At 46.4% G+C, this 15,354-nt stretch overlaps 1 protein-coding gene across 1 annotated transcript; it reads right to left on the bottom strand.

Moving 5' to 3' along the window:
- Positions 1-284: 284 nt before the first annotated feature.
- On the bottom strand, positions 285-14,564 carry LOC129340177 (H-2 class II histocompatibility antigen, E-S beta chain-like). The gene is made up of 6 exons (XM_054994796.1): positions 14,290-14,564; positions 10,723-10,851; positions 8,930-9,202; positions 6,543-6,812; positions 3,986-4,273; positions 285-1,529 (listed from the first exon to the last, which is right to left on the bottom strand). The coding sequence occupies exons 2-6, from the start codon at positions 10,781-10,783 to the stop codon at positions 1,393-1,395; spliced, it is 1,029 nt and encodes a 342-aa protein (XP_054850771.1). The 5' UTR covers positions 10,784-10,851; positions 14,290-14,564; the 3' UTR covers positions 285-1,392.
- Between the last annotated feature and the right edge of the window lie 790 nt (positions 14,565-15,354).

Genomic DNA, 15,354 nt, shown 5'->3' with positions numbered 1-15,354 from the left:
ACGCCTGACACAGGCTGGACACTCGTCAGCTTCCCTCAAGTTTTGATGGGAAATGTAGGCATCCTGGTCTTGCAGCTGGAATGGAGAGCCAAGCTGTAAAACCAGGACGCCTACATTTCCCATCAAAACTTGAGGTAAGCTGACAAGTGTCCAACCTGTGTAAGGCGTCACTTGTAGCTTGGCTCTAACTCCACAGCTTGGCATTTGAGTGCAACACACTTAGCTGAGGGGGGGGGGCTCCTGGGAGAAAAGGCAGGACAGAAATCAGACAGACAGATGATTGATTGATTCACATTTAGGAAAAAGCCTGTTTATTCATCTGATGGAAATATGTCTTAAACCACTAAGCACAGAATGTCTGGCACTTAATACTCACTTTTAAACCCAGCTGGTGCTTCAGCAATCTGTTTCTGTAACAACCCCCCTTCTTCAATCTTAGAAATGTGTGTTGTTATTTCGCTATGACCTTTATCAGGCTGCCTGGCTGGCCACTTTCAAGCTCTTTTCTGTCCACTGCCTTAATTATTGCCATCGCTCTGCTTTGGTCTCCTTTGGCTTGATGGAATGCAACCCATTGGGTCCCTTCAATGCAATCAAAGCAGGTATAGAAAGATTTTCAGCTGCATCTGTTTGGAAGTCAGGTCATTTTATTAATGCACGGAGCCATTGATTGAAATATCATACGCGTGGCATAAAAGACCAGACCTTGAGTTTTTAAAAATTATATACATAATCTAAAACAAGATGGTCCAAGTGTCAATCAAACACAAATATATAAAGGCAACAAGACAATAGCTTATCTCCAACAAGATCTGTTTATGGGATGGACCTCCTGGAACTGGGCTTTCTCCTCTCCCCTTCTCACTGCAGCCCCCTGAGACCCCTGATTTTTTTCCTCTGCGAGCACAGCAAATTCACAGGAATAGCATAAGGGGCAGAGTGGAAAAGGGGACTCAGCAGAAATCACTAATTCCCCCCCCCCTTTATTTCTTTGCTCCTTACTAATCTTAAATTGTGCCCAGTCTCCATGTACAGAGGCCGCATACCACTGAATGTGAGCTGTAGGGGAGGGCTGTTGCATTCGCGTTCTTCTCGTGAGCTTCCAGGAAGCTTCTAGCTCACTGTCGTTGGGCACACATGGCTGGACTAGACAGAACCTAGGTCTTCTTGCACGCTGTCTTCTTACATTTGATTTCAGCATGAGCAGAGCGGACTTCTTACATAAAAAGTATTTAGAGAACCTGGCGTTCAAGCTGAGAATAGCAGGGTTTTTAAATGCAAAAATGTAAGAAAAGCTTCTATTCCTTATGGCCTATGTAAGTACAAGTGCAGATATGTGAGCAACACCCAATAAGAATTCAGGAGACCTTCCGGTGGTCAAGGGCATGGGTGTCAGTATATTGAAGGTTCCTTTTTGCTCGGCTGGCTTTTCTTTTTCCTGAGATAAGAGAGAGCAGCAGCGGATGCCAATATTGCCAGAGGAGGGAGAGCAAATATCACAGGCAGCAAGGAAACTCTTCGTTCAGACCCTGAAAATACATGGGGAGGAAGGGAAGGAAAGAGGTTTTGTCATCATCAACTGCAGATTTAGCTTTCCGCTTCCCCTTGGTCCCATTTCCCCCTTTCTTCCTTCAAAATACTCCCCACGAAGAACTCCCCCCCCCCAACTCAGCACTGCCTTCCTTGCTGTTTCCATCTGAGTAGATCAGATCCAGGTGTGGGAGAACAGAACAAATATAATAATAACTGCACTTATATACCACTCTTCTAGACAGATTAGTGCCCCACTTGGAACTGTGAACAAAGTCAGTGCTATTATTATCCCCACAATACAGGGGAGGAGCTGAGGCTGAGAGGAGTGGCTTACCCAAGGCCACCTACTGAGCTCATGGCAGTAGTGGGATTCGAACCAGCAGAATGCTGATTTGCAGCCCAGCCACTTAATTGTAGTTCTCAAGTCAATTCTCCTAACAGGAATCTTCTTGCAAAACATTTAAAGAGGTATGTGTCCCATTTGATTTTTTTAAAAATAAGATTCCAATTGTGTTCGATTTTAGGAATTAAAGAGGAAAAGACACAGAAGTAAAGCAACTCACAAGGGAAATTATATAAGGTTGCCAACTCCAGGTTGAGAAATTTTTGAAGATTTAGGAAGTGCAGACTGGGAAAGCAAGGTTTGGGGAGAGGAGAGACCTCAACAGGGTATAATGTCATAGAGTCCACCCTCCAAAGCAGCCATTTTCTTCAGAGGAACTGCTTTCTGTAGCCTGAGATCAGTTGTAATTCTGGGAGATCTCCAGCTGCCATCTGGAGGTTGACACCCTGGGAAGCCCTATCAGGGCTTAATGAGCACACCTTGGCTTTTTCTGGTCAATTGCAAGAGCTGAGTTGGTTGTGAGAATTCTCCCTTAGTGCTGCTGCGCGTGGGGTTTCACACCATGTGGGGGTGTGTTTCTAAGAATGAGTAACCAGTGAAAAAAATAGATCCAGAGGAGTTAGCCATGTTAGTCTGTAGTAGTAAAGGGTCCAGTAGCACCTTTAAGACTAACCAACTTTGCTGTAGCATAAGCTTTCGAGAACCACCGCTCTCTTCGTTAGATGCATCTGACAAAGAGAGCTGTGGTTCTCGAAAGCTTATGCTACAGTAAAGTTGGTTAGTCTTAAAGGTGCTACTGGACTCTTTACTACAGTGAAAAAAATGACTCCAAAATATCCCCAAATGGTGGTTTTTCTCCTTAAAAATTGATTGCCGAAAAGGCACCCAAACAGCTCCACTATAATTTTTTAAAAGGAAACTCCCATGTGAAGCGGTTCTTGCAATGAATCCCTTGTAGTTTTGTCCTCCCCACTTCGCCTAACAAGGAAGGGCCTAACAAAACTAAGATCTCCCTGAATCAGACATCAGTCCATTAGGGCTACTGGGGCGGATGGTGGATGCACAGAGTTCACGGGGCCCAGGTTGCTCTCGGCACTCGAGAAACGAGGCTGTCAATCCACTTCATTTAGCTCTCATGGTGTTAAAACTGCAGGATGCCTGAAACCTTGGGGTGGTAGCAGCAGTGAAAAACTTCTCTGGGAATCTAAAATCATTCGTTTTAACCTTGGCTTTACTTAAAATTAGTGCTGTCCTACAATTGCTATATTTTCCAGTTAAACTAAGGGTTACAATGAGCAGTTATGGATTTCTAGAAAAGCTTTTCTCTCAACTGTTCCGTTAAAGAGTTCTTTCCTTTCCATCAGTCTTGTTTAAATGGGGGAAGGGGCGGCAGTGGCAGCAGCGGAGATGTTTTTCCATAGGGCCATGGTGGCTCTCAGCTCTCAAAAGTCTATCGAATCAAAATAGCTAGCTGTGTTAGTCTGTCTGTAGCAGTAGAAAAGAGCAAGAGTCCGGTAGTACATATAAGACTAACAAAATTTGTGGTAGGATATCTCTGAAGAAGTGAGCTGTGGCTCACGAAAGCTCAAACCCTACCACCAATGTTGTTAGTCTTATACGTACTACTGGACTCTTGCTCTTTTCTACTGCTATCGAATCAAACATTCTGTTCCTGATAGATCCCTGTCCGCAGTACCTGTATGGACAGGTGTACTGCCTCTGGCAGTCCATTTCAGTTTTCAATAGCCACTGACAGATGTACCCTCCATTAATGTCTAAACTCCTTTTTAAAACTATCCATTTGTTTATCCTTTCCGTTCTCCGAGGTGTTCACAACGACGTACGTACATTTTCTTTCCATTTTATTCTCACAACAACCTTGTGAAGTATGCTAAGCTGCAAGAAAGACTGGCTGGGCCCAGATCAGCAAGGGAGCTTCATGGCTTAGTGGAATTTAGAACATGGGTCTCCCAAGTGTAGGCCGGCACTCTAACCACTGCACACACTGCCTCTCCCAAACTCCAGTGAATTCCAGAAGCTGACTACACATTATGTGAAGAAGTGCTTCATTCCCACTATCCCAAATCCACCGCCAATCAAGTTGCTTACCCCACGGCACCCTCAGGGGCATCTCCCCCAGGCTGGCATGCCGGACCACACACTTGTATTCATCAGGGCCAATCCCTGGTTCTTCAAGCAATATCTGAAGCCGGGTTTGGAAAGTATGGTCCTTGTTGGGAAGGATTCCAACACTGGTCACCGCTTCTTCTTTGACAGCCTGACCTTTCCGTTCCCATTGCACATCAATGTCTCGGGGGTAAAAGTCGGCAACGTGGCAGATGAGGTGCCGTTTTCCCTGTTTCCTTTTCCTGGAATATACAGTTACCATGGGCCGATCTGAAAGGAAAGAAGAGGGGAAAAACTAGGCAGGGTGGAAGCTGTTTTGAGCATAAAAACAGACATGTGGGGGGCAAATGTCTCCCTGCAATACACATCTTCTAATCTGGAAGATCTTTGAGATGTGTGGAAGTTGGCTTAAGTCACTCAAGACCTAGTTATATGCTACACTGAAGTCAGACATGGATTGAATAGAGACTTCGAATGGTTATCTCATTACCAAAAGTAACTGCCTTCAGGCATTCTATTCAGATTCTGCCATGGAGGGGAGGGGTCACACGTAGCCTGGATTGAGCATGCCACCTCTTTCAGGAATGTATTTACATTTATATGACCCTTACCCCCTGCACCTTGTCCCCCCCTCCCACCGCCTATATATCTCTGGCCAGTTTCCTCATACTGTCTCCATGCATCTGATGAAGAGAGCTGTGGCTCTCGAAAGCTTATGCTACAATAAAGTTGGTTAGTCTTAAAGGTGCTATTGGACTCGTTGCTATTTTGAAATAATGTGCCTTTCCAATGGTAATAACTATCTGGAAATTGTCTGGATTAAACCCACACAAATAAGTATTTGGATCATCTGTCTGGCCTCAACCAGGGCCAGGGCTTTTTCTGCCCTGACCCCAGCCTGGTGGAAAGCTCTCCCGCTGGAGATCCGGGCCCTGTGGGACCTGTTACAGTTTCCCAGGGCCTGTAAAACGGAGATGTTCCGCCGGGCCTTCGGCTGAGTGCCAGCGGGTGTCCCCCTTCTTCCATCTAAGACCACCACTTCTTCTGGGGCTGCCCTCGGCCATCTGCTATGCCCATATACGGACTCTCAATATTTGTCTAAATAGCCTGCTCCTGGACTATTTTAATAGTTTTTAAAAAATTATTGTTGATTTTATGTTTTTGTGATTTTAATGTATTTTTTAATGTTGTTAGCCACCCTGAACCCATTTGTGGGGAGGGTGGGGTATAACTCGAATAAAATAAATAAAATCATATTAGCGGTCTAGAAGATGCCGTTTAGCTTTCTCCTTTTGGCCATCCAAACCTCCATTAAAAGGAGAGTAGAAGGAATTCATGGCAGGCAAGTTTTCCAAAAAGGTCCTTGACTTGTCACTCAGAGGTCCCGCTTGAACCTTCTAATTCTTTTCCGTCTCCAGACTCTGTCAATGCATGTTTATCCATAAGTAAATTTCCTTGACTTCAATGGGAGATACTCTCAAATAGGTGCATATGAGACTATATTCAATAATAATTCAGTCATTGAGTTACTGGACCCTGTGCTGAAAGAGGGGGGGGGGGTTAAAACCATTAAGGCCAGTAGGTTAAACAGCATTCAGCGTGAACCAAGTAAACAACAATACAATCACACTGAGGTTGTCTTTGGCATGGCTTTATCAGTGGGCCCAGTAGTGTTTGGGCAACATTGAGGAAGAAAATACATAAACGGGGTGGTTTTAATGATTCTGGAGGCATTGGGCAAAAGTCCAGGATGGGGCTTGGGAATGATTTCAACCTCTAATTGCCTGACTCGAACCTGGCTCAAGCAAGAGGCTGTCCTCAACTTGTGCTGCTGCTGTTCGAGCCCCAGAGGGAACAGGAGCTGATGAAAGCACACAGTGGCCCCAGAACTGGCCAGATGTTCCTTCAGCCCCAGAGAGGGTGGGAGCATGTGGCCACCACCAGCATTTCTTCCTCTTTTTAAACCCTCCAAAGCAGGACGTGCCTTGACCTGGATAGCCCAGGTGAGTCTGATCTCATCAGATATCAGAAGCTAAGCAAGGTCAGCCTTGGTTAGCAATTGGATGGGAGACCTCCAATGAAGACCCAGCTTGCAGAGGCAGGCAATGGCAAATCTCCTCAGTTAGTCTCTTGCCATGAAAACCCTGCCAGGGGTCACCATAAGTCAGCTATGACTAGAGGGCACTCTCCACCACCACCAAAGCAGGGGGTAGAGCTTGGGTGGTCAGGAGGACCCACCCTCTAAGTGGAACTGGCAGTTTCCCAACACATGCAAGTGTAACATCTGAGGAGGGATATGCAAACAAAGATTTGAGTTGCTGGGAAAGCAGGATATATAAATATTTTAAATAACAGAGAACAAGCGCCCTGCTTAAATCTAGCAGCGTACTGCGGAAAGAGTCTCTGGAACTCAGATTTAGAACTGTGGCAGAAACACCAGCTTTCCCTCACACCAGCGACAGAGGCAATCTCCTGGACCTTTCCTAGACCACCCAGATGGTGGCCAAGCCCTAGGGACGTCCCCAGTCCCTCACTTTACCCATCTTGCTTGTGGCGAATGGCGCTGTCCGGTGCATGTGAGCCTTGCAACTCTGAATGGTGTAAGTGTCCAGGCCGACCACCTTGTCCCTCTCCCGGTTCCAGGTCTCTGCGATGGCCGCAGCTGCTGGATGGGAGGGCAGCCATCGCTTCGTCCCGCCCTGGTAGTATAGCATGTCCTCCCCATTGAGCGAGTAGCGGCTCAGGTGCCGGAACCCTCCGGTGTCTTCGTCCAGTTCGCAGATGTGGAGGACCTGCATGTAATAGAGGTCTGGAGGCACAAGGGAAAGGACAGAAGCCCCGTGAGCATAACGAAGATCCACAGGGTGTGGTCCTAGGGTGGTGTCTTCCTCATGGGGCAACTCCTAGCCACGGGAACAGTAAGCCTAGCGATCGCTGTGATACCCAAAATAGTACGTCCATAGGCTGAGGTACAGATAAGCCGCTCAAGAATGGAGCAGTTGGTCTGCCCTTGTTTGTGGCTCAGGGATGTGGTTGGCGCCTGGTCTATGGATGGAGGGTCAGAGCCCCTCCATGGGACATACTGTGTTTTGTCAGTTTCAGCTGATATGCCATCTAGGCCCCTTCCTCAAAAAGCAGTGATCTGGCCATAGCGATGCATGTTCTGATCACATCTAGGTGAAGTAACTGTCATGCTTTTTCTGCATGGGGTTGCCTTTGAAAAAAGTTCAGAAATGCAGCAGGAACAGGATATGGAGATGTAGAGGAGCCACCATCCCGGTGGTACGTGGAGATCTCCCAGAATTGCAACTGATCGGCAGACTACAAAGATCAGTTCTCCTGGAGAAAATGTCTCCTTTGGAGGGTGGAGTCTATGGCATTATACTCCGCTGAGGTCCCTCCCCTCCAAACCCTGCCCTCCCGAGGTTCCACCCAGCAATCCAAAGTTGGCAATTTTATGGGGATTGTATCAAGCCTATGCAGAAAAATCTGCACTGCCTGCCCATCTGTTTTGGGGCACCTCTTTCCATACTGGCCAGCCTGTATCCTCACAAGCCCTGCTTAGAATTGTGGCGACTAGGAACAGGACATGTTTAGTCACTTTTGGAATGCCTTCCCCCTTGAGATTGGACTACCTTACCTTATTGTCTTTTAAGCAATAGGCCAAAACTTTTATTCTCACCCAGGCATCTTTGTTAGCTGTTAAATGCTGGGCTTCTAGCCTGAGGACTGTTTTGTGGATATTTTTGGCTGTTCCGGGGAAATGTATGTAGTTTTTACATTCATGGCTTGTTTTCAATTGCTTGTTTGCATATCAATCATTTATGATCTGTGTGTGTGCGTGTGTGTTTTCAATTTGTGAGCTGCCTCAAGCAGATTTTCTGGAGGGACAGCATATATAACCCCCAAATAAATATCAGGTAGCCGGCTCAAGGTTGACTCAGCCTTCCATCCTTCCGAGGTCGGTAAAATGAGTACCCAGTTTCCTGGGGGTAAAGTGTAGATGAATGGGGAAGGCAATGGCAAACCACCCCATAAAAAGTGTGCAACATCCCCCCATGGGTCAGTAATGACTCCGTGTTTGCACAGAGGACCACCTTTACCTAAATGAATGAATGAATGAATCTACTTAAGAATACTCTGAAAATAGTTCCAATAGGTAGCCATGTTGGCCTGCAGTAGAACAGAAGGATTTTGAATCCAGTGGCACCTGAGAGACCAACAAGATTTTCAGAGTGTACGCTTTTGAGAGTGAAAGCTCCCTTCTTTGAATCAGGGAGGAGTAGAGACCCCTGATATAAAGACTCTGGGGTCTCCACTCCCCCCGCCCCCCGGATCTGAAGAAGGGAGCTTTGACTCTCAAAAGCGTACTCTGAAAATCTTATCGGTCTCTCTGGTGCCACTAGACTCAAATCCTGCTGATTAGAATATCAGATGCCATCACTTTCTCGTTCACCCTTACACACACACTCCAGAGACTCACTGCCAATCACATGGACTAAGGATACTGTAGCTACGGACTACAGCTTTGCCTGTTAACCTTTCTTTCCTCAGTAACCAAACAGAGTTCATTCCACACTCATATTTGAGGACAGTACCAAAAACATTCATACCTATTAGCTTCAGCCTTCAACCATCATTTCGTGGTAACTTCCCCATGCCTCACCCTTAATTTAGGCTTAGATCCTATTTTTAATACCTCTCCCAATGCAGCTGCCAATTCCTACCCATTCACGTATTTCTACAGACAAGGGGTCAGCAACTAAAGACCCCTTTGGCAAATCCAGCCCCCTGATAGCTTAGACTGGTCTCCCAGTTGCTAAAGCCTATTTCCAAGATGAGGAAAGTGGAGGGGTGGTCCTTGGGATTCCTGTTCATCACAAATCTGGCCCAACAGGGAATTCAGTTGCAGCCCCCTCTCCTCACCTGAATGTGGCAAGGTGGAGTTCACCTCCTGCACCAGGTTCCTGAAGATGTCTTCAGCCCAGTTCTCCCAGTGGTGGCATTGGGCATCCATCACATGCCAGAAGGTGGAGTCCCCCATCAGTATCTTGGGGTATCCATTCCTGGGGGTCAGCTGGTTGATGCGATGGTCATGAGCCATCAGCAAGAGTCCATTCACCTTGACCTGGGTATGTATTTTGGGCACCCCAACAGCTGCCTCCGGAGAAAGGATGTGGTAATGGGCGTAGTGAACATCTTCCAAAAGCAAATCAAAGGAAATATAAGTCCACAATACTCACATTTGGATAAAAGAGAAGAGTGTTAAGACTAGAGCCCCTGATTTTGCCATTGGTGGTACTTTGCCTCTCTTCAACCTCTCTTGTATCCTGGACTGTGTAATCAAATCAGGAATCAGAGAATATCAAGTGGTTCTTAGAATCATAGAATCATAGAGCTGGAAGGGATCTCCAGGGTCATCTAGTCCAACCCCCTGCACAATGCAGGAAATTCACAACTACCTTCCCCCACACCCCTAGTGACCCTTGTTCCATGAAGATGGAAAAACATTGTCAGGATCCCTAGTCAAACTGGCCAGGGGAAAACTGCTTTCTGACCCCAAAGTGGCAAAGTGGCATTACCCTTGGCATGTAAGAAGGGGCCACAAGAAATAAACACTAATCTCAGGTTAGCTGATTGTGCAAAGGTGGCCAATGAATGGCTAATCCAGAAATCGCTAGCAAGTTCACAGCTATGTGTGGCTCTCATAGATCCCAGCCATTGACTTTCACTAGAATGATCAAATACAATAGGTATCTTGTATCTTTGCCCTGATTTGGACAGCCCAGGTGAGCTTGATCTCAAAAGCTAAGCAGGGCCGACCTTGGGTACTAATTGGATGAGAGACCTCCAACAAAGATCAGGATTGCAGAGGCAGGCAATGGAAAACCACCTCTGAACGTGCCTTGCCATGAAAACCCCACCAGGGGTCACCATAAGTCAGCTATGACGAGGGCTCTCTCTACCATCACATGTATCTCGAGGAGGGTGGACTCTATGGAGGGTTGCCAGGCCCCCTCAACCTCCAGGTGGGGAATAGGGGCCTGGCATTTACCTTGGGGGAGAGGGGCGTGCATGAGCAAAGCGCACACGCACCCCCACCAGGCGCGATGACATCACTTCAGAAGTGACGTCATTGCGCAGCCCCTGGGAGCACATCCAGGCTCCGCAGGGGCTCAAAATGGGCCCGATCAGCACTGAAACGGGTCCGTTTTTGGGCACTGTGGAGTGCAGGAGCGCCCCTGCGCTCTGCAGCGCCTCAAGATGGGCCCGATTTGCGCTGAAATGGGCCGTTTTGGGGCTCTGCGGAGCGCACGAGCTCTCCTGAGGTCCGCAGCGGCTCCAATCTGAGCCAAAATGGGCCTGATCCCAGTGGCTGCTGTGCACGGGATCATGCAGCATCACAGGGGAGCCCGCAGGGAGGGTGCACGCCCCCCCCCGCCGGTTAGGTAAGTGAGGGCAGGGTGGGGTGATCCCACTGGGGGTCTGGGATCCCTAACTCTATGGCATTCTCCCCTGCAGAGGTCTCTCCTCTTCTGAACCCTGCTCTCCTCATGCTGCACCCCCATATATCTCCAGGAATTTCCCAACCCAGAATTGGCACCCCAAGTTTTTCATTTGGAATGCTTAAACCACCTTGAGCCACAAAGGAAAGCAGGGTATAAATACTTTAATATATCAATAAATAGAAGATGGAACCAGAAAAGGGCAACGCTTACCTGTCCAGACCACCGTGAAGAGGGAGGTCATCTGGAAGGCGAGCAGGAAAGAAGAGCCCATTGCTGACTTCCCTCAAGGGGCGAGTGTGCACGCCTTCTTCGGCTAGATAGCCAGGCTGGCCAGCAGTGCTGTGGGGTGCAGATTGCAAGTGTGGAATTGAGGCTTTTCTCCTCCTGGGAGTAGCTACAATTTTGGTCTCCAATGAGAAGTCCAAAAAACAGACTTTGATAAACTGCCAGGAAGCACGTCAGGCATGGGGAGGGGAGAGGAGAGCAAGTTTGCCCACAAAGCTACCAGGGGCTCCACACAGGCACTTCCCCACAAGCCAGCTGTTGTGCCAACTCGGTGCCTCTTCCCCGTGACAGGAAACCGCCCCAAAGTGTCAATTTGTTAGCGCAGTTAAGACAAGGTGCCGAGGAGCAGAGTAGGCATTTGAAAATGGGTCGGGTTTTACTTATTACATTTCTTTCCTGCCCTTCCTCCCAGGGGTTTATGTGGTGCCTCTTCCTTTTTTATCCTTACAACCATCTTATAAAGTAAATTAAGCTGTGTGCCACCTCCTTCCCCTTTCTTACCTCATTATCTTATTTCTACACAGTTAGCAGCTTTGATAATACATGGGAAATTATACTTCTAATTCTGGGGAGATATTATAGAAGCTATGACTGAAATTTTACAAATCCCAATAAATAAGAACCCAGAACTGCTGTTGTTAAATCTGAAATTAGAAGAGATCCCCAGGCAACAAAGAAGTTTATTATTCTATATGACAACAGCGGCAAGAATTTTATATGCTCAGAAATGGAAGACGCAAGAAGTACCATCTATTGAAAATTGGATACAAAAATTGCTGTACATGGCAGAAATGGACAAAATGACGAGAAAGTTGAGAGAACAGAATCCAGAAGAATTTTTTAATGACTGGGGGAAGTAAAAACAGAATTTGGAAAAGAAGTGGGACGTAAAGGGAGAATTATGGTTGTTAGATAACTATTAAGCTTACAGAAAGGAAGAGATACTGATTTTTACAGAGAAGAGGGGAGATAAGTTAGAAATATAATGTAATTGATAGTTTGATGTTGGGTTTTGCTTAATTCAATATATATTATCTAAGTAGCGTATTAAGACAGTTAAGAATAGAAAAGGAGATATAAGTAGTAGGCTTAGACAGCGGGTTGGAAAACTGTTGGAAGTCTTAGATTAAGAGGGGGGGAAGGGTGGGAGAATATGGAAATGAGGGTTTCAATTGAAAATCTGTAATATTAATCTTTACTCACCCAATAAAAATTTCTTTAAAAAAAAAAGGAAATTATACTTCTAATCCGGGCTTTTTTTCAGCTGAAACACGGGGGAACGGAGTTCCAGAACCTCTTGAAAATGGTCACATGGCTGGTGGCCCCGCCCCCTGATCTCCAGACAGAGGGGAGTTTAGAGGGCAATTAAACTCCCCTCTGTCTGGAGATCAGGGGGCGGGGCCACCAGCCATGTGACCATTTTCTCCGCGGGAAACCCACTAAGTTCCACGACCTCTCTTCCTGGAAAAAAGCCCTGCTTCTAATACGTTTTATGACTGAGGTGTGATTCTGTTTTATACAGAAGGGAATACCTGCCCATCAATCTGGAGTGTCCCAAAAAAGTCTTCACCACCATTTCCTTTCATTATGGTGTTGTTCCTTTCCCATTCACCTCACTGACTGACACAGTTCTGGCCATAATTTTTGTTTTGTCTTTCATCCCGCTGACTGTGAAAACGTACTGAGGTTGTGTTCTGGGCTCACTGAACCTTACCTGTCAAATTCCAGACAGACAGGAGAATAGATTCCCAGTTTATTAGGGCTGCCGATAGGCCTGAAGATAAATGTTCATTTAATAGGGGCTTAAAACGAAGAAAAGGACCAGGAGGGAAATAACATCACCTGAAAAATAACATAGGGTTGCCATATGCCTGATGGTGGGTTATTCCCCACCACCACCACCATTGCCTTGGCTCAATAATACAGCAAGTAGCAGGAGAGAAAAGGGAAAGGGGGCATTGCTGACATGAGAACATAAAAAGAGCCCTGCTGGACCAGATAAGTGGTCCATATAGCTCTGCATCTTCTCTCACACAGTGGCCAACTGGTTACTCCGGGGAACAACAACAAGGCATAGAGGCTGAGGTTAACGCCTTCCCCTGAAGTTGCCTCCAGGTACTAGGTTTCAGAGGTTTACTACATCTAAACGTGGAGGTTCTCTTTAGTGACCATGGTTAGTAGCCCCAATAGTCTGTCCTCCCTGACTCTGGGCCAAGCTACAAGTGACGAATGACACTTGAACGGCAAGTGGATTGAGTGGAGCACAAGTGGACAGGGAGAAATACACTTGCCGTTCAAGTGTCATTCGTCACTTGTAGCTTGGCCCTCTGTCTAATCTAGGCCTGCGGCCATCGCTACATCCTCTAGCAGTGAATTCCACCTTTTAATCACTTGTTGGCTGATTCCGCACACGTTGGATAATGCACTTCCAATCCACTTTATAGATCATTTGAAATGGATTTTTTCATGTGCAGAACAAAAAATCCACCTCAACCGATTGATAAAGTGCATTGAAAGTGCATTATTCAACGTGTGCGGAATCAGCCGCTGTGTAAGAAACTATTTCCTTTTGTCCATCCTGTAATGACTGCCGATCAGTTTTATTGGATGCCCTCAAGTTATAGTTATGGGAAAGGGAGAAAAAAATCTCTCTGTCCTCTCCTGCTACCCTGTGCATAATGTTACAAACTTCTGTTACCTCCTAGTTATATCTTTTCTGAAGTGAACCATCACAAACTCTTCAACCTTTCCTCATTAGGAAAGGTGTTCCAACTCCTCAATCATCTTGGTTGTCCTCCTCTGTACTTTTTCCAGCTTTTTGAGATAGGGTGACCAGAACTACACATAGTACTCCAAATAAGACATGATAATACTGACCGTTTTCCTTCATTCCCTTTCCTAATAATTTCCAGTATAGAGTTTGACTGTTTTCATTGCTGTAGCACACCAGATTGACATTGTCACTGATTTATTCACTATGACCCCAAAATTTCTTTCCCTCTCTGTCTCAGCAAGGGACACTGTGATGTCACTTCTGAGTGATGACTCAAAAGTGATGTTACGGCGACGCTCTAGGAACTGACCCAATCTTGATGGTATTAACTATTGAGATTGGAGGAATTCCTAGAGTGACAGGCGGAGATGTCATTTCTGATTGACCACCCAGACATGATGTCACAACATCAGTGGTGCTCTCCTCCTGGCTCTGTCCCCAATAACTTCTAGGGGTCACAGGTGCAGGTCTAGCAACCCTGATAACATCCCATTAAGCCTCTGTTAAAGGGACAGGAACACTTTTCTTTCAAGGCAGTTGGCAACCTAGCATGCAAAAGGGAGCTCTTTCAAGTAAGCAACTTCCCAATCCACTATGCTCTGCAGCCAAAATAAACCAACTTTTATTCAGGCTCTTTGGTAACCTAAAGGTTAATCTTTTTGAAAATATACTAGATTTTTGGTGGGCAAGGTTAAAATATTATTGAACTGGATTCCTACCAGAAGGATGTGGTCTGGTCTCCGCTGCAAATGCTCCTTGTTAGTGAGGCTCGGTTTACGCTATACGGCGACGAAGATCAAAGAATTCCTCTTTTTCTTCTCTCAGGGCTGATGTATTGATGGGAGGGCAGAATGGAAGCAACAGCCACCACTGGGGTATTCCTACAGTGAAATTATGCTGCAGCCCACCCCTCTAACAACCAAGGAACTCTAAAGAAATCCTGCAATACCCTTCTACTGGCATTCGATGATCTACCTCGTTCCTGTAGCAAGTTTGCAAGTCACGAGGCTGGGTGGAGAGGAAGCTGGGAGGCACAAAGCGATGAGAGTCTGAAACTGGTTTTTCTACTGTGAATATTCCATGAAGCAGTTTCTCAAGTTGGGGCCTGGCCTTGAAATCTATCCTGAAGCTAGTTGGGGTGTGTGAAGGTCCCCCCTATGGAGTAAAAAGAGAAACTGCATCTCTTATGAAGAAAAGGGAAATGCAATTCTGGGAAGATGGATGCCTTTGAACAGATGCCAGTATCCTTGGGGCTGGTATGTTGAATGCCCAAATTCCTTTTTCAAGACTGGCTCTGTCACTGATGGTGAAAAATCAGCTCTATTTTACTAGGCGTCTGCGGCTCCTACGCTTTTGGATTCAAGGATCAAATGGCTCCAGAGTCTTTTGATAAAGCCTTATGTGCTGAAATTTTAGAGACAATGGGCCAGTCTCTGTGGCGCCAAACCTTTTTTAATTGTGCAAAGATTTTAAATCTTATCTGTTGGGCCAGAGCTCAAGGGGAGACCCATAGTTGTATTAGTGACACCTCTCATCTTCCAGCTGTTCATTTGGATCTGTGCTGAAGGACATGCTACGAGAACTGGCTACTCAGCACTGTCTTTTAGCTATTCCAGACTGGGAAAGCCTATGCAATGGAATCTACAGACCAAGACAGACAAGGGCAGCCAGCTTGAAATCCAAGTCCACCAGGATGCAGGCATCTGCAGGCAGCCCAAACCCAGAAGCGAAGGGGACCACATCATCGGCTACTACGATACCTACACATGACTCCTGGTCACCAC

The sequence above is a fragment of the Eublepharis macularius genome, chromosome 12, assembly GCF_028583425.1.
Source record: "Eublepharis macularius isolate TG4126 chromosome 12, MPM_Emac_v1.0, whole genome shotgun sequence".
Classification (NCBI taxonomy): domain Eukaryota; kingdom Metazoa; phylum Chordata; class Lepidosauria; order Squamata; family Eublepharidae; genus Eublepharis; species Eublepharis macularius.
This window is presented reverse-complemented; position numbering and strand designations above follow the sequence as displayed.

Coding starts and splice junctions, on each gene's coding strand:
- LOC129340177 (XM_054994796.1), bottom strand. CDS start 10,783: ATGGGCTCTTCTTTCCTGCTCGCCTTCCAGATGACCTCCCTCTTCACG. Junction 9,203..10,722: donor CTTCACGGTGGTCTGGACAG/GTAAGCGTTGCC, acceptor TGCTTTTGGAAG/ATGTTCACTACGCCCATTAC. Junction 6,813..8,929: donor CTCCACCTTGCCACATTCAG/GTGAGGAGAGGG, acceptor TTGTGCCTCCAG/ACCTCTATTACATGCAGGTC.